Raw genomic sequence first — 23,326 nt, 5'->3', positions numbered from 1 at the left:
GCTCCGCAACAAGAGAGGCCGCGATAGTGAGAGGCCCGCGCACCGCGATGAAGAGAGGCCCCCATTTGCCGCAACTAGAGAAAGCCCTCGCACAGAAACGAAAGACCCAACACAACCATAAATAAATTAATTAATTAAAAAAAAAACAAACAAACCTACTGGTCTATATTGCAGTTTGAATGGATCATCATGGATATACCATCACGCATGAGTTATTTGGAAAGTATTGTTTCGCTAAGTTCTGTAGATCTACCAAATGTTGAAACATTTCATTATACAGTATAAAAAATTTATTAATGTCAACACTGGTCTTATTTGAAAAGTCTGTATTGGAAAACTGTCAAGTTCACAGTGTAGGGTACGGGTTTTCCAAAATTTTAATTCTTGCTTGAAAGCTTGAATTTTATCATTGTCTACAAATGCTGTCAGCTTTTCCTTAAAGTATCAACCTTACTTCATTCACTTCCAAGAAATTGTCTGCCAAATACCCAAATTTGAATGACCAAAGTTTGTCAGTTATTCTTTCAAGTAAAAGTGATATTCCATGAAAAATGTTGCTGGTTCTTCTCCCAACTCAATCACACACGTACTTTTCCTAGATACAGCCATCGTACTTCAGTCATGGCAGAAGTGCTTTATGCACACATTTCATTACATTTAATATTTTTAAAAAGTTTACTCAAGGGTCAATCTTTAATAAAATTAATAATTTCTACTGCTGCTTCATCAAAGATATTCTTTTTTATATATATATAATTTTTTTCTTTTTGACCACGCTGCACGGCTTGTGAGATCCTAGTTCCCTGACCAGGGATAGAACCCACACCCCCTTCATTGGAAGCGCAGAGTCTTAACCACTGGATCGCCAGGGAAGTCCCCCACCAAAGACATTCTTAAGTGAAACTGGCAGGGCTGTTTTGTTTTGTTTTGTGTGTGTGTGTGTGTGTGTGTGTGTGTGTGTTTACTGTGAGTGTGTGGTGGTGAAGAGTGCAGTGATTATTAGGATGCTTTGGTGCCACTGCCTCTATTCGAGCTAAGGTGCCAGCATTTTACCCACCATTGCTTTTGTGTCATCAGCGCAAATGTTAACAGAGTGAAAAGGGCAGATAATATCTTAGTATTGCTATGAAAACAGTTTTGATCTTGAGGATCCCTGAAAGGGTCTCAGAGACCCCTGGGGGTCCACAGACCACACTTTGAGAACCACCTCTCTAAGGTGCCTGCAAAGGAACGGAAATGCCAAGTCTTGGTGTTTGTGCTTCCTCAGCTTTGCTTGATAATGTTACAATGCAGCACTTTGTGGCTATTTGCACTGAAGAACCCCAAAGGCAGGGGACCCTTCTCTCACAAAGGTTCTCAGCCTCTAGGAGGTTTCTTTGAAGTATCTTCGAAGTCTTTTGTTCCATCTGCAAATTTGGATGAAAATAGGCATTTTTCTCTATAACATATGTTGTTTTAAAATAACGTTTTAAATAAACTTAGCAGTTAAATTACTCTTCTTCCCCACAAATACATATGTCAAAACGTTGATCTATGAAGATGCTCCATGTTCATCCTGTGACTTCCTGGTACCCCCCTTAGAGAAAGAGAACTCCTATGGATACCACGGGTTCAGGATGATTTATCGTGGAGAGTGTATTGTTGCATACGGAGATGCCTGAGATTTTCAGGCCCGGGGAGCTGGAAGGATTTCTGGTCTTCTTGTGATCCCTTTCTGGGCTGCTGTCCCCACCATTCATGAACCCACTGACCCAAGACAGAAACCTGGGTGAAATCCTCCATGTGACCCATTTCCTTTCCTCCCACATCAAATGGACCACCAAGTCTTTTGATTCTACTTCCAGAATATCTCTAGCATTCATCACGCACCCTCCCCACCACTGCTTTCATTTATGTTGTTATTTTCTCCCATAAGAATTAACATCTTTTTTTTGCCTCAGTCTCATCTCCTCTTCCCCCACCCCAGCCTCTGTATAATCCAGTCTTTACACTGTAGACTTTCTAAAAGACTCATGTAATCCAGATAATCCTTATTTAGGATCTTTCAGGCATTCCCTGAAAGGATAAAGTTTGCTATTCTTAGCAAAGTATAGAAGATGCTTCATCTTTTGAGCCCCCTTTCTTCTGCCCTCCTGTGTGTCCCTTATTTCAATCGTATCGAGTGATCTGTTTTGCAGACCGCCATGCCTATATCTCCTTACCTTGGCATATTCTTTTCCCTACTTCTGGGATGTCTTCAACCCATCTGATTGGCCTGATAACCTTCTTCTTATCCTTCAACACTCAGTCCTCTGAGAAACCTTCCCTGCCTCCCCTCCCCCCATCCTTGTCCCACCTCCCGGCCAGAATTAGGCATATTAGGCGTCCCCTCCCATGTTTCCCATGGATCTCTCATCATACCTCCCATGCTACATTATAATTGCTTATTCATCTATGTCCTTATTGACTGTAAGCTTGGGGCATGGATTATTTCTTACTCATTTTTGTACATTCTTGCACATAACAGTACTTGGTATATAGTAAGTGGTCAGTAAATATTGTTGAATAAGTGATTGAAAGGAGAGGTTAAGAACAGGTCACAGAATCCAAGATAGAAGGCGTTCTATATACATTATTGAATATATGAATGAGTGAATGAATGCATGAATGAATGAAAGAATGGGTCACAGAATCCAAGACATAGGAGGTGTTCCATCAACATTGTTGAATGAACGAATGGAGAAGTTAAGAATGGGTCACAGAATCAAAGGGTTATAGGGGTACAAAGGACTTGGGGGACTATCTCCTGCTATCTTCCTCTCTCAGAAATGAGAAAACGATTTGCCTGAATTGTTTAACTGGGCTGGGTGGAGGTGATGAACAGTGCCACGAACCTTCCCATGGATGTGGCCTAGCAATGACTGGAGAAAGTCATGTGCTTCCGGAGAAGACTTGCCGACAAGAACAGGGGCCATGGCCTGCACCACAGGGGGATACCACAATCTGAGTGCCAGAGAGCACTTTTGTGGTTGGAAGTTTGTGGCATTCCAGACTGTAGAGTCTCCCCTCTGTTATTGGCTGCTGCTCTCCGTCTCTGTCCTCAGACTGTGCCAAGACTGTAAGATTTTCCTGATGACGGGGCATATTCTACATCTGGATTCCATGGTTATAACAACCAGAAGTTTCCTGCCCTTTTTGTTTGAGGTGATTATGATATAGAGCTGGGTAGCAATAGCAACAGTTTTGAGGTAAGCTCTACTATTTAAAATACCCTGTTCTCCCATCTGAGATTTCTAGGTGCCTGGGAGGGAGGGAAAGGGAAAACTATATTCACTACGTGCTAACTCTATATGCCAAATACTTTACTTACATAATTCTGATTTACCTTGACAATGACCCTATGAAATTGCAGGTATTAATATCCTGTTCTACACATGAGACAGTGAGCCTGTAGATGTTGGTAGGGTCTAGTAGGAGGCAGAGTGGGATTCGAGTGGCATTTTCTGGTGCCAAGGCTTGTGCCCTTTCTGTTTTGCCATGCTGCTTCATGTTCTAGAAATGTTGTGGTTTTTTGGTTAGGCAAAACCTATTGTCGCCTCATTTTATCAACTGGGTGAATTCTTGAAGTTGCATATATGTTATGTACTTAAAAGGAGGAGAATCTGTAGTTTTCTAGTTCAATGTTGTCTGTGCTTGGCAGTTTGCACAAGCCTTGCCATCTCTGCAGGACCATGGGGCCTGAGAGAGGGAGCAGGTGTTATTACTCTACTTTACACAGACAAGGGATCTGAGTAATGGGAGGGAGTGTCCCACAATTGTCTGGTTCATCTCTGTGGTCATAACATCCAGTCTATGGATTGGTATTTAGTAGGCTCTCCGGTTTTTATTAAATAAACATCAGGAGTTATATACCTGGTAAGTTCCAAATTCAGGCTGGAACCCAGGTCTCCGGATCTGAGCTCAGTGCTCTGTCCACTGCTAAACCATCCTGCTTTTTCCCAGAGCCCTAAGCAGAGAGATGCAAGAGTGAACTCTCATTGGCCTGTGTGGGATTTGGGAACCCTCTGATATGGCTATCTGGTGGATTTCCACAAATCTAAATAAGCACATCTGGTCCCTTAGAATAAGATCTCTTTATTGTTTTTGTTGCTCTTCCTTTAAATACTTCAATATAGGATTTTAAATCATTTCTTATCATGAATTTGGTAAAGTAGCAGGATACAAAATTAATGCACAGAAATCTCTTGCATTCTTATACACTAATGATGAAATATCTGAAAGAGAAATTAAGGAAACACTCCCATTTACCACTGCAACAAAAAGAATAAAATACCTAGGAATAAACCTACCTAAGGAGACAAAAGACCTGTATGCAGAAAACTATAAGACACTGATGAAAGAAATTAAAGATGATACAAACAGATGGAGAGATATACCATGTTCTTGGATTGGAAGAATCAACATTGTGAAAATGACTATACTACCCAAAGCAATCTACAGATTCAATGCAATTCCTATCAAACTACCACTGGCATGTTTCACAGAACTAGAACAAAAAATTTCACAATTTGTATGGAAACACAAAAGATCCCGAATAGCCAAAGCATTCTTGAGAAAGAAAAACGGAGCTGGTGGAATCAGGTGCCTGGACTTCACACTAGACTACAAAGCTACAGTAATCAAGACAGTATGGTACTGGCACAAAAACAGAAATATAGATCAATGGAACAGGATAGAAAGCCCAGAGGTAAACCCATGCACATATGGTCACCTTATTTTTGATAAAGGAGGCAAGAATATACAATGGAGAAAAGACAGCCTCTTCAATAAGTGGTGCTGGGAAAACTGGACAGCTACATGTAAAAGAATGAAATTAGAACACTCCCTATCACCATACACAAAAATAAACTCAAAATGGATTAAAGACCTAAATGTAAGGCTATAAAACTCTTAGAGGAAAACATAGGCAGAACACTCTATGACATAAATCACAGCAAGATCCTTTTTTGACCCACCTCCTAGAGAAATGGAAATAAAAACAAAAATAAACAAATGGGACCTAATGAAACTTAAAAGCTTTTGCACCGCAGAGGAAACCATAAGACGAAACGACAACCTTCAGAATGGGAGAAAATATTTGTAAATGAAGCAACTGACAAAGGATTAATCTCCAAAATATACAAATAGCTCATGAAGCTCAATATCAAAACAACAAACAACCCAATCCAAGATGGGCAGAAGACCTAAACAGACATTTCTCCAAAGAAGATATACAGATCGCCAACAAACACATGAAAGGATGCTCAACATCACTAATCATTAGAGAAATGCAAATCAAAGCCACAATGAGGTATCACCTCACACTGGTCAGAATGGCCATCATCAAAAAATCTACAAAGAGTAAATGCTGGAGAGGGTGTGGAGAAAAGGGAACCCTCTTGCACTGTTGGTGGGAATGTAAATTGATACAGCCACTATGAAGAACAGTATGGAGGTTCCTTAAAAAACTAAAAATAGAACTACCATACGACCCAGCAATCCCACTACTGGGCATATACCCCGAGAAAACCATAATTCAAAAAGAGTCATGTACCACAATGTTCATTGCAGCTCTATTTACAATAGCCAGGACATAGAAGCAACCTAAACTGTCCATCAACAGATGAATGGATAAAGAAGATGTGGCACATATATACAATGGAATATTACTCAGCCATAAAACGAAATGAAATTGAGTTATTTGTAGTGAGGTGGATGGACCTAGAGTCTGTCATACAGAGTGAAGTAAGTCAGAAAGAGAAAAACAAATACAGTACGCTAACACATATATATGGAATCTAAAAAAAAAACCCATGGTTCTGAAGAACCTAGGGGCAGGACAGGAATAAACATGCAGACGTAGAGAATGGACTTGAGGACACGGGGAGGGTGAAGGGTAAGCTGGGGCGAAGTGAGAGAGTGCCATGGACATATATAACACTTCCAAATGTAAAATCGATAGCTAGTGGGAAGCAGCCGCATAGCACAGGGAGATCAGCTCGGTGCTTTGTGACCACCTAGAGGGGTGGGATAGGGAGGGTGGGAGGGAGACGCAAGAGGGAGGAGATATGGGGATATATGTATACGTATAGCTGATTCACTTTGTTATACAGCAGAAACTAACACGCCACTGTAGAGCAATTATACTCCAATAAAGATATTAAAAAAATAATCATTTCCTATCTACCTGCCACTTCTCAATACAATGATTGGAAAAGGATCGATTATCCAATTATCCAATCCTCGTGGAGGACGCACACCAGGAAGATCCCCGAGATCATCTAATGCAGCGTTTTTAAAACTAAAAAGAAAAAAAAATTAGTGAACCCTTGTCTTTAAGGAGAGCGCTCGTGTATAGATAAGATCAAAGTTGGGCTGCAGGTTAGCCGTGTGCTGAGGTGCAAGGTAAGTGGATCCACACAACCAGGCCCTTCCCTGGAGTCCTAGGGTTTTTGAGGGTGTGGTTTATAAATCCCTGATCTATTCTAAACCCCCTTATAGATGAAGAAACCGAGGCACCAGGGTCCTTAGTGACGCACAGAAGTGGCTGGCTTAAGAAGATGGCGATGAAACTTGTTGCCATCTGTCCGAATTTCCAGTATTGTTTTAAGCACCATTCTGCTTTGATTATAAAGAAAAATTACCTACTTTTCTGCCTGTTTCTGTGCAGCCCCTTGAGCTAAGAATGGTTTTACATTTTAAAGCGTTGTTTAAAACAAATAAGCAATGGCAACAAAAACAAAAAAACAAAGAATATGGGACAGAGACCGTATGTGCACCACAAAGCCTGAAATATTTACTGTCTGGCCTTTCACAGAAAAAGATTGCTGACCCTGCTTTACAGGATTCACTACTATTGACGTTAGTGTGGAAATACCAAAAGAATTTGGCTTTCTTCTAAGTAGCTTCAAACCATGTAGATTGAAAACAAAGCCTGAGTAGTTGAGAATATTTATATCAAAAAGCTTTTCAAATGAAAGCTTTAAATGGCCCTATAGCTTTTCATCCTCCTTTTCAAATACCAGTTATTGGTGGAGGATAAGCTAGGTAACTTAAGTTCTTATAACATGTGGGAGAATATTGTAGCCAGAGGGCTGCAGAGAGTTCTAAGTTCTATAAGATGAAAAAGAAGTGGTGTGGTTATTCAAACAGAGAATTGGGGCATTTTACAGACTCCCAAAAGGTTAACAACGAGAGGAGCTGACATACGAATAATGTAAGAGGTCACTCCCGGGAAATGGCCAGGCTCACTTTGGGGCCATACATCTGTGGGTCAGAGGGATTTTTTGCTGTTGTTGAGCATTTACCTTGGGGTTGAACCTTCATCTGAAGCAACAGTAGACATATTCCCTGACCTCAGCCTTATCACTTGATGCATTTCCAGAAGGACTGAGCTTTGTTGGGAAGCGGAATGAATGTTTTCTTCTCTGCAGCATTGCTCCTGGTGACAGACAACTAGAAAACAGTGCCAGGTTTCTTTCAGGTGAAAGACTTAGCAAAGTGTTCTTAGTGAAACCCCAAGTGGGCATGCCTGAGGAAAGTCCGGGAAGAAAGGAAATCACCCCTGGAATTCTTCAAAGAGACTTAAGTGGACAAAACCGGTGGACTCCGGGTTGTTAAGGGACTGTTAATCCAGCTCCAGGGTATTCTGGCCCTTGGAATTGCCCTGGTTTGTTGGTTGCTTGTAGATTTTGTTGTATCCACTGTCTTTTGGCCTTCTATCATTGACTTCGTATGTGTGTGCCAGAAGGTGGGCAGGGAAAAGAAAGGGAGAGAACAAATAAGAGAACATTTGACCACTAGATAGCAGCCCTGGCACAAAGCCTGGTTCCAGTAAAGGTTAAAATTGTTGGCCTAAATCAGTGTTTAAAGTTGACTTTGAGTTAGGGTTGTCCTTGTAAGTGGTGTTCTTTGGTGTCATGGATTCTCATGCATAACCCAAAGAAATATTCTCACACAATTCCAGTGCACCATCTCCTTTTGTGAGTATGTGGGAGCTAGGAGCTGCTTCCTCTGTAGCTTTTGTTTTATGTGTATTTAATCACTAAATAAAAAGCAATTTCCTCTCCCTTGCTAAATCTCTTATCCCCTAAGGCTCTTTTCCTTCTGGATATACATATATTTTTAGTCAATAAAGGGCTTACTGTGTGAACTTTTCTGTTGGCAGTCAGAACAATTGTGACTGTGATATGTTTCATTCCAAGGTGCCTGCTGTCAACACTTGGTAAATGTGCTCACAAATAAATGTATCATTTTATGTATAAGCTAAGATTTTACTAAGTAGCCATTTATCTCTCTATAGAGGGCTGTTCTTAGACTACAGAGTGCATTATTATGTTATTACGGCTTGTTGTTGTTGTTAAGTTCTTTTTTGATCTATTAAGAATTTCCTGGTGATTTCAGTAGTTTGGTAATTTATCATTCATCTTAGAACAGGTATTGGTAATGTTGGGATGAAAACATTTACACAAGAGGAAATAAAAGTCAAGGAAGCAGATAATCAACCTATTTATCAGCCTTAGCAGACAATTTTTCTGGTAACACCATGGTATTCATGGTAAATTTACTTCTGATTGCTTGAGGGGACAAATTCTATATGCTTTTTGTAACATGGAGGTGCCTGAAAGGGTTAAGTAAGCATCAAGGAATCAATCTGTGGACTAACCAATCCTGTTTTGGTCTCTCGATTGGCCTTCTGGCCAGTGGGTTCATACTATATTTTCAAGTATCCCCTCCTTTTTAATTTGCTACAACATATGTGGTGATGAGTACATATATACACACATAGATAGATAGATAGATAGATTTGTTTGTTTGGAGATTTCTAAGTTGCTCTAATAATAAAAGACTTCTCTTGCGTAATGTCTTTTTCAAAATCTTACATTTGACAGAAATTTGGCTAAAGTTTAGAGAGAAGCAAAAATAACCTTTTAGTCTGTAATCTCTGCAGCCTCAGGTGACTTCACACTGAGTGGCAGGGTGGTCAGTTTTGTGCAATAAACCCAGCTTATACAAAAGCTACAGTACCAGCTGAGGCTATGGTTTAGAATCCAGAGGTGAACAACCCCAGAAAAGAGTCTCAGGCCTTCATTCAAACTTAAGTGTATTTGTTTTCTAGAGCTGCCATTACAAGGTGCCACCAATTGGATGGCTTAAATGACAAAAAAAAATTTCTTTTAATAATTATTCTTAATCGATAAGATCCTATGACAATTATATGCAATAATTTAATACAAACAAAGCAAATAGATATTGTATTCCCATGATTCAAAAGAGGCTCAAACGAAAGTAATGTATTGTCTCACTGTTCTGGAGGCCAAAAGTCCAAGATCAGCGTGTCAGGAGGGCCATGCTCCTTCTGAAGGTGCTAGGGAAGTATCTGTTGTTGGTCTCTCTCCCAGCTTCTGGTAGTTTCTCGACTTGTGGCAGCACAACTACAGTCTTCACATGGCTTGTCCGTCTCTGTGTGCAAATTTCCCCTTTTTATAAGGACACCAGTCATATTGGATTAGGGCCCACGCTAATGACCTCATCTCAACTTGATCGCCTACAAAGATCCTATTTCTAAAATCGATGACATTCACAGGTACTGGGGGTTGGACTTCAGCATCTTTTGAAGGGACACAATTCAACCTATGACACTTGGTTTTCATCTTTAGTTTGCACAGTTTTAATAAGCCTGGTGATTGTTTTTTCAGTTATGGCAGACAAAAAAGTTTCAAATTTAGAAGGAAGGGGCTCTGTGTAGGGCATAATAGAAAAAAAAAAAAATGAAGAAGTCAAAAGACTATTAAAGTAAGAATAGTAACTTAAAATACCATTGCTTGGGGCTATTTAATATGGGGGCAAGCTGCTGAAAAGTCCCAGGAGTTTCTGAGACACATCTCAGAACATAATAATCATGTTACAAACACAGTAATTATGTTTCACACATCCTGTTTGAGTATGTATGCATTTTTAAATCCCATCAAAACAAAATAAAAATATGCTGACTACATCAAGGTACTTTGGTACTTTTTGATTACCTGAAATATTACTTTTTTGTCAAGTTACTCATATTCCGAAGGTATGAGTTTGAACCTCGCTTTGTCACTAGGTGTGTATATTAAGTAAGCCTTTTGGAAACTTGGTTTCCTGGTCTGTAAAGCGAAGAGAGTACAGTCTACCACGTAAAATTATTGTGAGGATCAAATTTGCTGGTGAATATTAAAACACCCAATATAGAACCAGGTACATTTCCAGTGCTTTATACATGATTGTTTACTCGTTCAACAAATGTTTATTGGGAACCTGCAGTGTTCCAGGCCTCATTCTAGGATTCATTCATTCACTCAGCGATGATCACTTAGTGATTTAGTAGTAGAAGCACTGACCTCTGCATTGGGACATCTGAGCTCAAGTCCCGTCTTTTTTGTGAATCAATATGGGACCTCGGGCAAATCACCAGCTCTCTCTAGGCCTCTGCCTAGAGGCTAGACCTATGAACTCATCTCCAAGGCTTTTCCATCTCTAAAATAATACCTATAACAAAATTCAGTTTCAACAAATAGAGTTGTAGTTCTTGATATCCTACGGATCCATTGTATCCTCCTGGGAAGTTACCTTCTGGGCTTCTGCTTTGCTCTCTGAAGTGGGGCGTACCAGGACGAGTGCTGTTTTCTGATAGTAATAATAGTAACACTGACAGCCGCCCCTTACTGAACTCTTGACACTGTGCTACATACTTTTCATACATTCTTGCTTCTCCGAATAGGGTACATGTTTCTCCAAAGCAGGTGGGTATCCAGAGGGAAATGGTGCACTTTCCAGGAGAATAAATGTTTCTGGACGGTTTGTGAGAAATACCCCCGTATTATTAAGTAAGGACAAGCACAGCTATAGTATAGAGTGCAGAATTCACTTGAAATGTTAAGCTAAAACTCAAAGAAATGTGGGGCTTCCTGGAGGGGGCATCAGCTTCAGTCCCACGTTTCCCTAAGCTGCTGTTGTCTTTTCTTGGCCACCAGGCAGGCTCTGGTGGAAAAGTTTGCAAAACAGGCTCTTTTCCCTATTCTGTGTTTGACTCACATGAGAAAAATAGAATTGTCATTTGTAATTTGGAAAACAGTTCTCATTTCCAGTACAGACAAGGGCTACCTTTCTGATTGTTAAGCCCATTCTTCCTTCTTTTTTAAAATATTTATTTATTTATTTTTGGCTGTGTTGGGTCTTCATTGCTGCGCACGAGCTTTCTCTAGTTGTGGTGAGCCGGGGCTAGTCTTCGTTGTGGTGCGCGGGCTTCTCATTGCGGTGGCTTCTCTTGTTGCGGAGCACGGGCTCTAGGCACGCAGGCTTCAGTAGTTGTGGCTCACAGGCTCTAGAGCACAGGCTCAGTAGTTGTGGCGCACGGGCTTAGTTGCTCTGCGGCATGTGGGATCTTCCCAGACCAGGGTTCGAACCTGTGTCCCCTGAATTGGCAGGCGGATTCTTAACCACTGCACCACCAGGGAAGTCCCAAGCCCATTCTTCTTTCTCATTCATACATGTGGCAAATATTTGAGTGTGTGCTCCAGTGAGTACCATTCTAAGTGCTGAGGATACAGCAGCAAGCAAAACAAAGCTTTCTCTCTTATGGAGCTTCTATTCTAGTAAACAGTTATGTTTGAGGGGAGACCTGAGGAAGTAAGGGAATCAGCCATGTGGCTCTTTTTGGGGGAAAAATCTTTCAAGCAACGGGAATAGCAAGTGCAAAGGCCCTGAGGCAGGAGCCTACTTTATTAACAAGGCAGAGTGGTAGCAGATGAAGCCAGAGGGATACAGATTATGTAGGGCCTTGAGGTCAAGGTAAGGGTTTTGGCTTTTATTCTGAGAAATGTGAGAGGCCATTGTGGAGGCTTTGTGGATGGAGTAGTGGAGTTGGAGATATTTTTAAAAGCTTACTCTGGCTGCTGGCTAAGAATAGTGGGGCAAGAATTGGAAGTAAGGCAACCAGTCAGAAGGCTACTGCCAATCTCCAAAATATACAAGCAGCTCATGCAGCTCAATATCAAAAAAACAAACAACCCAATCCAAAAATGGGAGGAAGACCTAAATAGACATTTCTCCAAAGAAGACATACGGATGGCCAACAAACATGTGAAAATATGCTCAAAATCACTAATCATTAGAGAAATGCAAATCAGAACCACAATGAGATATCACCTCATACTGGTCAGAATGGCCATCATCAAAAAATCTAGAAACAATAAATACTGGAGAGGGTGTGGCGAAAAGGGAACCCTCCTGCACTGTTGGTGGGAGTGTAAATTGATACAGCCACTATGGAGAACAGGGACAGTATGGAGGTTCCTTAAAAAACTAAAAGTAGAACTACGATACGACCCAGCAATCCCACTACTGGGCATATACCCTGAGAAAACCATAATCCAAAAAGATACATGTACCGCAATGTTCATTGCAGCACTATTTACAATAGCCAGGACATGGAAGCAACCTAAATGTCCATCGACAGACGAATGGATAAAGAAGATGTGGCACATATATACAATGGAAGACTACTCAGCCATAAAAAGAAACGAAATTGAGTTATCTGTAGTGAGGTAGATGGGCCTAGAGTCTGTCATACAGAGTGAAGTAAGTCAGAAAGAGAAAAACAAATACTGAATGCTAACGCATATACATGGAATCTAGAAAAATGGTACTGATGAACCTAGTGGTAGGGCAGGAATAAAGATGCAGACGTTGAGAATGGACTTGAGGACACGGGGGAAGGGGAGGCTAGGACGTAGTGAGAGAGTAGCACTGACATATATACACTACCAAATGTAAAATGGATAGCTAGTGGGAGGCAGCCGCAGAGCACAGGGAGATCAGCTTGGTGCTTTGTGACCACTTAGAGGGGTGGGATAATAGGGAGGGTGGGGGGGAGGCTCAAGAGGGAGGGGATATGGGGATATATGTATACATAGAGCTGATTCACTTGGTTACACAGCAAAAACTAACACAACGTTGTAAAGCAATTATACTCCAATAAAGACGTATAAAGGAAAAAAAAAAAGGCTACTGCCATGGTCCAGGCAAAGGGTGCAGTGCTGTATACGAGGGTGGGAGTTGTAGTAATGGTGAAAAGTAGCAAAATTTGGGATGTATGTTGAAAGTAGAACCAACAGAATCCACAAATGAATTAGATGTGTGGTGGTGGTGAGAGAAAGAGGATAGAGGAGACTGGCTGTGGCCTTTTGGTCTAAGCAGTTACAGGGATGGAGGAGTTGCCATTCACGTTGAGATGAGCCGTTTGACGGAGGAGCTTGGGTAGTTCCTCGGTCACTGGAAGATCTGGCAACTTTATATGAGAATATTGAAACTGGCTTAGATACTGTTTGGAACTCACTCTGAAGATAAGGAGCGATGTGTTAATTTGTGATACCTTTGTTTTCCTCGTGGACACTTCCAACAAGAATTTGCAAACACTGCTGTGTGCAAAATGCTCATTTTGACCCAGGAGCCCGCCCTGCTATCTCAGTCTGCGGACTCATCCTCTCCAGACTTCCTCTCATTTCCCCATGCCCTCACGGCACCTTTTCCCCAGTTGGACTGGTGACAGGGATCTGGTTGTCTTCTCCACCCTGGCAGTTTAAAATAACTAGCAATTCTTACATTTTCTTCTTGGCCACGCTGACAGCGGATGGGTGCCACCGGGCATCGGTGTTCTGGAACTGCGGTCTCTGCGGCTTGGTCCTGCAGAGCCGATTACCTGCCCATGCCTGTCACTCGGACTGTGGACTTGGAGCCCCGAACCCCTGAAAGGTCTCTTCGCTGAGGGCAGAACCGGTGTGGGGGGATGTGCTGAGGCTTTCAGCCTACAAAGGGACAACTGAAAAATTGGCAAGTAAATCGGCCTAAACGAGGATATGTTTTACGCTCAGAATCACAAAATGGGTTCCGAACCGCCTGATGTGCAGCATACTAAACCTTTATGAAACATTAGAGAGGTCATTGCTTTTGTCCTCCTGGTGCCTCTTTCCTCTGCTTTCTTCTGTGACCCACATTGAGCCATTGTTAAGCCTGCCCTCTAGCTTCAGCGATAGGTCCAGGGAGTGGCACGTGACCTGCAGCAGTCAATCGGAGGAGGAAGGACCTTTCTCCCATGGTACGTCATTGAGAGTGAGAACCCAGAACCTGCGCGGCCAGGTTTTTAGCCTCCTGGGAAAGGTGGCCCGAGAGGAGATGTTAACCTCCGAGAAGAGACTAGAGGCAAATGAGAGGGAGCCCTATGGTGCTTTCCACACCCTCTCTGAGGGACACTGTGTCCCTCTCAGTGATGTAGGGACCAAGAACATCACCTATGGCTTCCTGCAGTCCTGCTTGTCATTTACAACCACAGAAGCCCTACTACCTACCCCTACTATGGGCAGGGCTTCGAGGGGAAGTACAAAAGTGACTTGACTCACGGTCCTGCCCCAGGAATGTATAACCTAACGGTTTGATTTCAAAAGTAGTGGGGACTTCCCTGGTGGTGCAGTGGTTAAGAATCCGCCTGCCAATGCAGGGGACTCGGGTTCGATCCCCGGTCCGGGAAGATCCCACATGCCGCGGAGCAACTAAGCCTGTGTGCCACAGCTACAGAGCCTGCGCTCTAGAGCCCGTGAGCCACAACTACTGAGCCCGTGAGCCACAACTACTGAGTCCGCGTGCCACAACTACTGAGCCTGCGCTCTAGAGCCTGTGCTCCGCAATGAGAGAAGCCACCGCAATGAGAAGCCAGTGCACCGCAAAGAGTAGCCCCTGCTTGCCACAGCTAGAGAAAACCCACATCTGGCAACGAAGACCCAATACAGCCAAAAATAAATAAATTATAAGTAGGTAAGTAAATAAATAAATCAAAAAAACCCGCAAAGTAGTGAGTAGGGTAAGGCAGTTGGTCAAATCTGCCCTTAACAAATCAATAGACGGTGAGTTTTTAAAATGTGAAGAATCTGGAAACATTTTCCATAGGTGCATTTATCTAACATTGGTCACCAGAATATTAGCTTACTCCACAACTGGGCTGTTTCCTGTTTGATAGCTCACAGAGGAGCAAGCCCTCTTATGAGTGAATTTCCAGTGCCGTCTGTTGAAATCCTCTTCATCCTCCGAGGTCCATTTCCAAAGCCACCTGCACAATTGGAATGATTTGCTCTCTTACGCACACACGACTCTTGCTTGATGGTACTAGTCATTGTGTTTCATAGGATTGCACATTCCTGGCTTCCCTGTTGATTATAAACTGTTGGCCTAGAAATTGTTGCATCCCCGAGGCGCCCTGTTGCAGAGAACAGTTCCCCGAACATGGTAAATGCTCAGTAAATGTTGAATTAAACCAATTATCAGCATTGGTTTTACTCATAACTTTTGTACACGGCTCCACAAACTTTGCAAACTGCTTTTGTATACAGTTGCAAGGAAAAGTCTGTTGTATGAGTTAAGGTTTGTATTCCAGGTATAACTGATAATACTGATAGTGACGTGTGGCCTTTAGCTATGGATGTGTATTAGGTGGAAAGTGAAAACATGGAAGATTTGTAGATGAAAATGAGCCAGAAGGTTAGGGACCAGGTGAATACACCTGTGGTCACAAGAAGAGGGTGTTGGCTGCCAGAGGCCTGACCATGAGTCAGCTCCATCCAGGCGAGTCCTGAGAGCTTAATCCTGGTTCTCTTCAATACCTGCTGGTGAGATTCATGTGGCCCGACTGGTGGGAATGGTTTGTGGGTAGACTTAGAAGTGAGGCTTTTCGGCTTCCATCTCCACTCGCTTTCACCTCAGCCAAAAGGCGTGAAAAGTAATAGGCGACTCCTTATATATTTTTTTCTCTCTCCTCCCGATCTTTCTGAACGAGGACCTTCTCAGTTGAATATCAGTCCAATGAAATGCATCTGATTAAAACTGTCAAACTGAAAAGGAAGTGAGTTGAAAAAAATGCAGCGAGAGTTGTGGCTCTCAAGTTACCCAGTTTCTCTGCTTGAGGACTGAATTGTAAATAAATGTGTTAGGTAGTGAAATGTGGTTTTGTTTTCCCCAAAGGAGAAGTCTTTGCCACATGGAAACAAAATGTATTCAGCATATTCTCATTCTGTAATTGCACCGTTTCTATTCTTAATTCTTCGAGTTTCTGATTTAAAGGGAAACACACCAAAACAGACTGTTTAGTAAAATTGACAGGAATGAGTGTGAACCTGGCTGTCAGAGACATAGGTTGTCGTAAGTTAGCAATGGAAATAGCTTCCTGTTCTGGAGGTTAAAAATAATGGATCTAGAAGGGAGTTATTTACACGGGCAGCTCGGAGGCTTCCCCAGGAGCCTGTCAGGAGAGCTGTGAGATCCACGGTGGGGGCTGGATGAGCGGGGAGCGTCTGCAGGACAGTGGCCTGTGCGCTGCCCTGTGATTACGTGCCACTGTTCCCTGCCGGTGACAGACCAGGAAACAGAACAGCCTCGCAGCCCCGGGTGGGGCTGGGGGATGGGGTGTGTGCGTGGGGGGAGCCTCAGGTTGGGAAAGAGCGTCAAAAGTCACGCCACACTTGTTCTGAAGTTCGTGATGTCCGGCAGATTAATCCCCTAGATTGCAGGAATGCTATTCGAACATCCCGGTGAGAGAACCTTTTCTCATCATGCGGTGTGAAAGGCGCGGGGGGGGCGGGGTGGGGGGTGTGTGGCTGGCGGGTAGCGCTGCAGACCCCACTGAAGCGGAGCTCCCCGCAACTGGACCAGGAAGAATGAAACTGAATGTGAAAATAAAACAACAGCCCAGCAGAAGGGAAACAAAATTAATATTTGGGGGAGAAACTCCTTGTTGCCGCCGTTTTATGAACTGAAAGCCTATTTGTCGAAGCCTGTCGGGACTTTTCTCTAAACCTCTGCAGGTCCCAACTTCTCTTGCACTCATTTCTCTGCGTGCATCTTCCACCTTTTACTTGACCTCAGGTGATGACAGAATAATTTCGGAGATGTTTCTCCTCGGGTTTCTGGTCTGGCTCCTTCTAGGTCATGCCTTACAATTATTTGCTGGTTTATTACTTGACAAACCTCGATTTCAGGAGCAGCATTTTTGGAAAAGTGATAAATAGAATATTACGAGTTTAAAAATATTCTTTAGGTAGCCGAGTTTCCTTGCACTGCACAAGAGAGTGTGTGTATCTCAGTGAGCGTGTCTGCAAAGCAGGGAGAAATATCTCGGGGTTTTAAAGGACGTAAATTGGTCTGTTTAAGAAATGTTTTGTTTGATTGTTTGCTTGTTCTCGGCTGTGTTTTGGTGAGGTTGAGGAAGTTGCTTTAAAAGTGGATATCAACTGTTTGTTTCTCTCTTTTTTTTTTTTTAACTTTTTATTTTATGTTGGAGTAAAGCTGCTTAACAATGCTGTGATAGTTTCAGGTGCACAGCAAAGCAACTCAGCCATACATATACATGTATCCATTCACCCCCAAACTCCCCTCCCATCCAGGCTGCCACATAACATTGAGCAGAGTTCCCTGTGCTATACAGTAAGTCCTTGTTGTTTTTTTAACACTCTTGAACGTTTGGATCTCCTTATCACTGGTTGATGGGATTAGAGCCTGAATTCTTCAGTTTTGGACCCACTCACCGGCTTCACATTTGGAGGGGGAATATTCTTGCTCACTTAGGGTCTGGAGGGGGCAGGAAATTAAACTTTGCCTTTGGGGCTTTGCCAATAGATGTGTTGAATTCTTCAGGCGTTCAATATCAATTTTTGACGACAGCAACAGAGAAGAGGCAGAGAGGGAATGGAGAGATCAGAGTATAGGAATAATGGCTACTTACCTCTTAATGGTTTATCTTAAAATAAAGAGTGAATACTGTCCTTATTACTGAGAATTCTCTTGCTGATTTCTGTTTCCAGAGGGTGGAAGGATAGCTGGCTGGGGGTGAGAGGACAGCTGCTCAGAGCTTTCTAGAAGTTGCTATTCAGAGGGCATCTGGCAGGGGCTTTGAAAAGGAACCTTAGGCCAGGTGTTGAGAGATTTGGGTTTTGGGTTCCAGTGTTAGCAGTAGGTTAGCTGTGTGCCTTTGATGCAATCAGGTAACCTTTACAGTATTTAATAGTCTCAGTAAAATGACAAGACTGGACACGTTTGTGGTTGTAATTCTTTGTGGTTCTCAAAACCCTGATTTTATGTACCTTGTTAATTGCCTCATACTACAAGATTCTAGACCAATCTTGACTATCTCGAGCTACTCTAGTTTGACAAAAACATAATCTCCAAGTATTTCCTTTTGAAACATACATTTTCCTATGTTAGCTCATTTAGTGAGTGCTAATAAAGATCAAAGGAGAGATCCTTGAACAAGATCTTCAACTATTCTTACTGGAGTGATTTTTAAATCTTTTACTTCTCTTACTATTTATAAGATCATTCCCATGTGATTTTTCCGAAGGATGAGGTATTTAATCTGAAATCAAGACAGGGGCTTTGCCAAAGGAACGTAAAATTAGCCCTATTGTTGAAATGGATGTTGACTGCTTGGTGTTTGGTAAAAGCATCCCTACGAGAAGCCGCTGGGGAGATGGGTAGTTCTGGGTTCCGCCGATTTCAGGAAAGATGAAAAATGTTGAAATCAAATGGGAAGAAGGAAATGTGACAAATCACAAGGAGCCAGACTGTTCTTAACAGAGAAAACTCAATTCTGTCTGCTTTTTTCCAGCAAATTCCATTTGATATTTTATATTTTCTTGATAACTTAATAAGGAATCTCAGGAAGGAGTTGCAGAACTTTAACTTAGTGAAAGAGAATTTGTCATTTGTGACATTTCTCCTCTAAAGAGCAGGGGAAGATCAGTGTATTAGCTTGTAGTTCGTACATTACTACTTGCAGCTATTTCTATTGGGAAAGGAAACAGCATGTTATACAGCAAAACTTGGCACAGTGGGGGATTTTGGCTCAGTCCCTAAACCTTCACAGAACTCTGCTAGGGACCAGACATTGTGCTAGGCATATGTGGGATCTGTACATAATAAGAAAATCCCTGCCTTCAAGGAACACCACCACTTAATTTTTTAGAAGTTAAGTTCATAGCAGACAGTTCATTTAGAGTAATATAATACCAATATTTAAAAAATGGGAATGTTGGGTCTGCATTCCAAATATGCACAGAATCCGGCTACTTCTCCCCACCTGCAATCACCTTGAGCTGGCCTCCCTGTTCCCACCTTGTACCTGCGTTCTCTTTTCCACACACGGCCAGAACAAACCTTTGAAAACCTGAGTCACATCATGTCACTGCCCTGCCCCTCCCCCTCCAGTGGTTCCCAGTTGCACCAGATGCAAAAGACCTTTCAATAGTTTACAATGTCCTACTGATAGGCATGGCCTCCCTCCTTTATAACTTACACATTCTCCCTCTCTCTCTCTCCCTCTCTCTCTCTCTCTCTCTCCCTCTCTCTCTCTCTCGTTCGTTATTTCTCTTTCTCTCCTACTGCTCTGACACTCACTCACTCACTCCACTCTCCCCACACTGGCTTCCTTGCTGGTCCATGCACATGCCAGGCAAGTTCCCACATCAGGGCATTGACAGTGACCCCCTCTGATCTGCCTGGGCCCCTCTCCCAGAGATGGCTGCCTGACCAGCTGCTGGCATCTTTCAGGTCTTTGCTCAAATGTCACCGCCTCAGTGAAGCCTCACCCCAGCTACCTTATTTAACATGACAGCTCACCTCCTACCCCTTACCTCCAATCCTCCTTGCCCTGTTCTGTATCTTTTCCTATAACACTTACCACCCTCTGGCTTACTGGAGGATTTACTCATTTATTCATTTTGTTTAACATCTGTCTTTCTCCACTGGAATGTAAGCTCCAAGAAGGCAGGATCTTTGTTTTGTTCAACGTTGTTCAGTCTAGAACAATCTAGAACAACGCCTGACATGCAGCAGGCGCTCCCTCATTATTTGTTGAACGAGTGAGTGAATGAATGAGAAAGAGAGATTAATTCTGACTGAGAGTTCTAGGCAGAATCATGAGGAAGAATCCTTTGAGCTGGCTGTTGAAGGATGGGCAGAGTTGGACCGTCGGGTTTTCTGGAGAAAGACATTCCAGATCAAGGGAATATTTTGAGCAAAGGTAGAAAAGTGGCGGAGCCCACTTGTGCTCCTGGAACGGCAAAGAGTCCCAACTGACCGGTGCCGGGGGCCAGTGCGAGCAGTAAGGGTGGACAGATAAACTAATGGATAGAAAAATAACGAAAGGGGACTCTGGGTGTAGTGAGGGAATAAATTAGTAATCACTGCCCATGTTGAGAGGGCAGGTGAGTCGGGGGTTGGAATCTCAAACAAGCAGCATGCGTTGTCCCTTTAAGAAATCAGGAATGTGAATAGTGTTTGCTAATGAGATCTCATTTTTATATAGTACTTGACTGTTTTCAAAACATGGTCACATGTTTGTTATGATGGAGGTTTCAGAGCAACTATGTGAAGTTGGTATAATAGCTAATAGGCAGGTTTTTATTTACATGATTTGATCAACTTAAAGTTAATTGCATTTTACTATATCAAGCCAGCTAAATGACGCGTCTGAGGTTGTGGAGTTAGAAAGTGGAGAAGCGGCTTCCCACTGCCTTGGGTCTCATCACACTGTGTTTTCCCTTCTGCCAGTCTGCCTCTTTCATTCCCACACGATCCTAAAGATGTCATGCTGGGATTTTTCACCAGGGTACAAGCTTCTTCCCATTTCCCCAATCACTGAAAGTAGCGGTTTCTTCTTTACCAGATCCATTTTTCTCTTTCCTCCTTTTCCATTTCACTTTATCTGGAATAATTATGAGAACGATGAACATGTGTAGAAGGTGGGTGTGTTTTTACCTTGGCCTGTTCGGCATCCTTTCAGCCTTAGGCTGAGACGGTCTGACCCAGCACCTGACGTGCTCTAAAGTTGTGTCTGTCTTTCGTGTGGTTCTTGGGTGGAAGGGCAGAGGAAGCATGTCCACGACTCCATTTGAGTGTCTTCAGGCTTGCTTGTTGCTCGCTTTGGGAGTAAACCTGATCTTCTTAATTCCCCCAGATATTAGTAGGCAGGACGAGGCGGAGGGAGAACTCAGTGAAGGAGAACACTGGTATGGGAACTCTTCAGAGACGCCGTCGGAAGCATCCTATGGAGAAGTCCAGGAGAACTATAAGCTGTCCCTGGAGGACCGGATCCAGGAGCAGTCCACTTCCCCCGACACCTCCTTGGGAAGCGGGACCCCCAGCAGTCACACGTTGGAGCTGGTGGCACTGGACGGTGAGGTCCTGCGAGACCCACTGCAGTGTCCAGATCACCTCTCCCCCGGCGTGTCTTCTTTGTGTGATGATGATCCCGCGGGCTCCACCAAGCCCTTGAGCAGCAACTTGAGGCGGCTGCTAGAGGCCGGGTCCCTCAAACTCGATGCCACAGCCACGGCCAATGGCAGGGTGGAGTCCCCAGTCAACGTCGGCTCGAATCTCTCCTTTTCCCCACCGTCCCACCATGCCCAGCAGCTCAGCGTGCTGGCCAGGAAGCTGGCTGAGAAGCAGGAACAGAATGACCAATACACTCCAAGTAACCGTTTCCTATGGAATCAAGGTAAGTGGTTGCCAAACTCAACCACCACCTGCGGCTTGTCCCCGGATTCAGCCATCCTCAAACTGAAAGCTGCAGCCAATGCTGTTCTGCAGGACAAATCGCTGACCAGGACGGAGGAGACCACGCGATTTGAGTCCTTTTCCTCCCCTTTCAGCTCCCAGTCTGCCAGCTCCACCTTGGCAGCTTTATCCAAGAAAGTCAGCGAGAGAAGCTTGACTCCTGGCCAGGAACACCCACCCCCGGCCAGCTCTTTCCTTTCCCTGGCTTCCATGACCTCCTCGGCGGCCCTTCTGAAAGAGGTCGCAGCAAGGGCTGCCGGGACCCTTCTGGCTGAGAAATCATCACTGGTGCCTGAGGACCCTCTCCCGCCACCGCCTTCAGAGAAGAAGCAAGACAAAGTGACCCCGCCGCCACCTCCGCCACCTCCGCCACCTCCGCCACAATCCTTGGAATTATTGTTACTCCCAGTTCCTAAGGGAAGAGTGTCTAAACCCTCCAACTCAGGTATGGATGCTTTCATTTCCATCATCTTGTAAGTCTTTTTTTTTTTTTTAACCTGTCATTTGCAACGTCTAATTCATTGCCTTCTTCGCTTGGGTTCCCCATCTGATCTGAGGCAGGAATAAAAAAGCAGGAGCATGAAAAATATTTTAAGTAAGCAGCCTAGGGGGTTCTTTCATGTATGTGTGACACAAAAAACTTCACCAATAGCTTTAGTTATGAAAGGTAATGAATACTCTTAGAGACATACAGTACTCCTCCGTTGCATAGAAATGATTTTTTTTTTCTTTTTCTTAGCAAGTTCCGGCTAGGTCCACACAAGATATATTTAATAGGGGAAGATCAAAGCACCTTTGTCATGGAGAGCATGGCATCACTGAACAGAGGGGAGAAGAAAAACTCACTGCTTTTGAAACAGTTGACAAGAGAGAGCTTACCGTCCTACTGCCTCCATGACAAATGGACTTTTGTATCAGCAGTAGCTATTCTGCCCTAATGTACCACACTGTATACTTTCCTGTTAGCATTTATATTAATTTTTGGTGGAACGTAAGCCTTGACTTATCTTGTTCTTCCATAATTTCTTGTCACACAAGAACTCTGAAGAGTATTGTCATTCAGATGTAATCAAAGCATTTCCTGCAAATGCTTTATTTTATTCCAGTCCAATCAGATTCTGAAGGAATGTGCATGTGGAAAATGTGAATCATGGGTTTTTCTTGTGGAGACGGTCTTTCCAAAGGAGAAGTGGCCGCTTTATAGAGCCTTGACATTCACAGTTATTCATCCGAGGGAGAAATTTAGTCACTTGAGTCCTCACAGTGGAAACATCATTTCTTGTCCTGGTTTGTTTCTAAATTATGTCCATGGTAAATGCAGGGTCCCAGAGATGGATATATGGAGTTTCAGATGTCTCTTGAGGATATCCTGCCAGACTGGAACAGGAAGTGGGCCATGTGTGTCCTCATCAGTAGAAACGCTGCCATTGTGTGCGTCTAGCCAACTTTTGATTATTTGCAGCCATGTTGATGACAGGGGCTTAGAATGGCAAATAATTGACTGAACAATCACAGCTAACATCAGTTTGATGCATTTATGACAAATTTCCATTTAAATTGCTGAGTGAGCTATATGCACTCATTATAATTACTTGAAAACTTGTGTAAACAGCAGAACAGAACTAGGAAAATGGATATGTGGAACTTTTATGACTCTTTAAGTGATCCAAACTGCTCACTC

At 43.1% G+C, this 23,326-nt stretch overlaps 1 protein-coding gene across 5 annotated transcripts in view; it reads left to right on the top strand.

Annotated features, from left to right (window-relative positions):
- ZNF827 (zinc finger protein 827) overlaps nt 1-23,326 on the top strand; it is a 175,813-nt gene that overhangs the window by 16,026 nt on the left and 136,461 nt on the right. For all 5 annotated transcript variants that reach the window (XM_036853681.1, XM_036853682.1, XM_036853683.1 and 2 more), the window contains exon 2: nt 21,047-22,090. In XM_036853681.1, coding sequence (XP_036709576.1) covers nt 21,047-22,090 — 1,044 coding nt within the window. The remainder of the gene's footprint in view (nt 1-21,046; nt 22,091-23,326) is intronic.

The sequence above is a fragment of the Balaenoptera musculus genome, chromosome 5, assembly GCF_009873245.2.
Source record: "Balaenoptera musculus isolate JJ_BM4_2016_0621 chromosome 5, mBalMus1.pri.v3, whole genome shotgun sequence".
NCBI lineage: Eukaryota > Metazoa > Chordata > Mammalia > Artiodactyla > Balaenopteridae > Balaenoptera > Balaenoptera musculus.
This window is presented reverse-complemented; position numbering and strand designations above follow the sequence as displayed.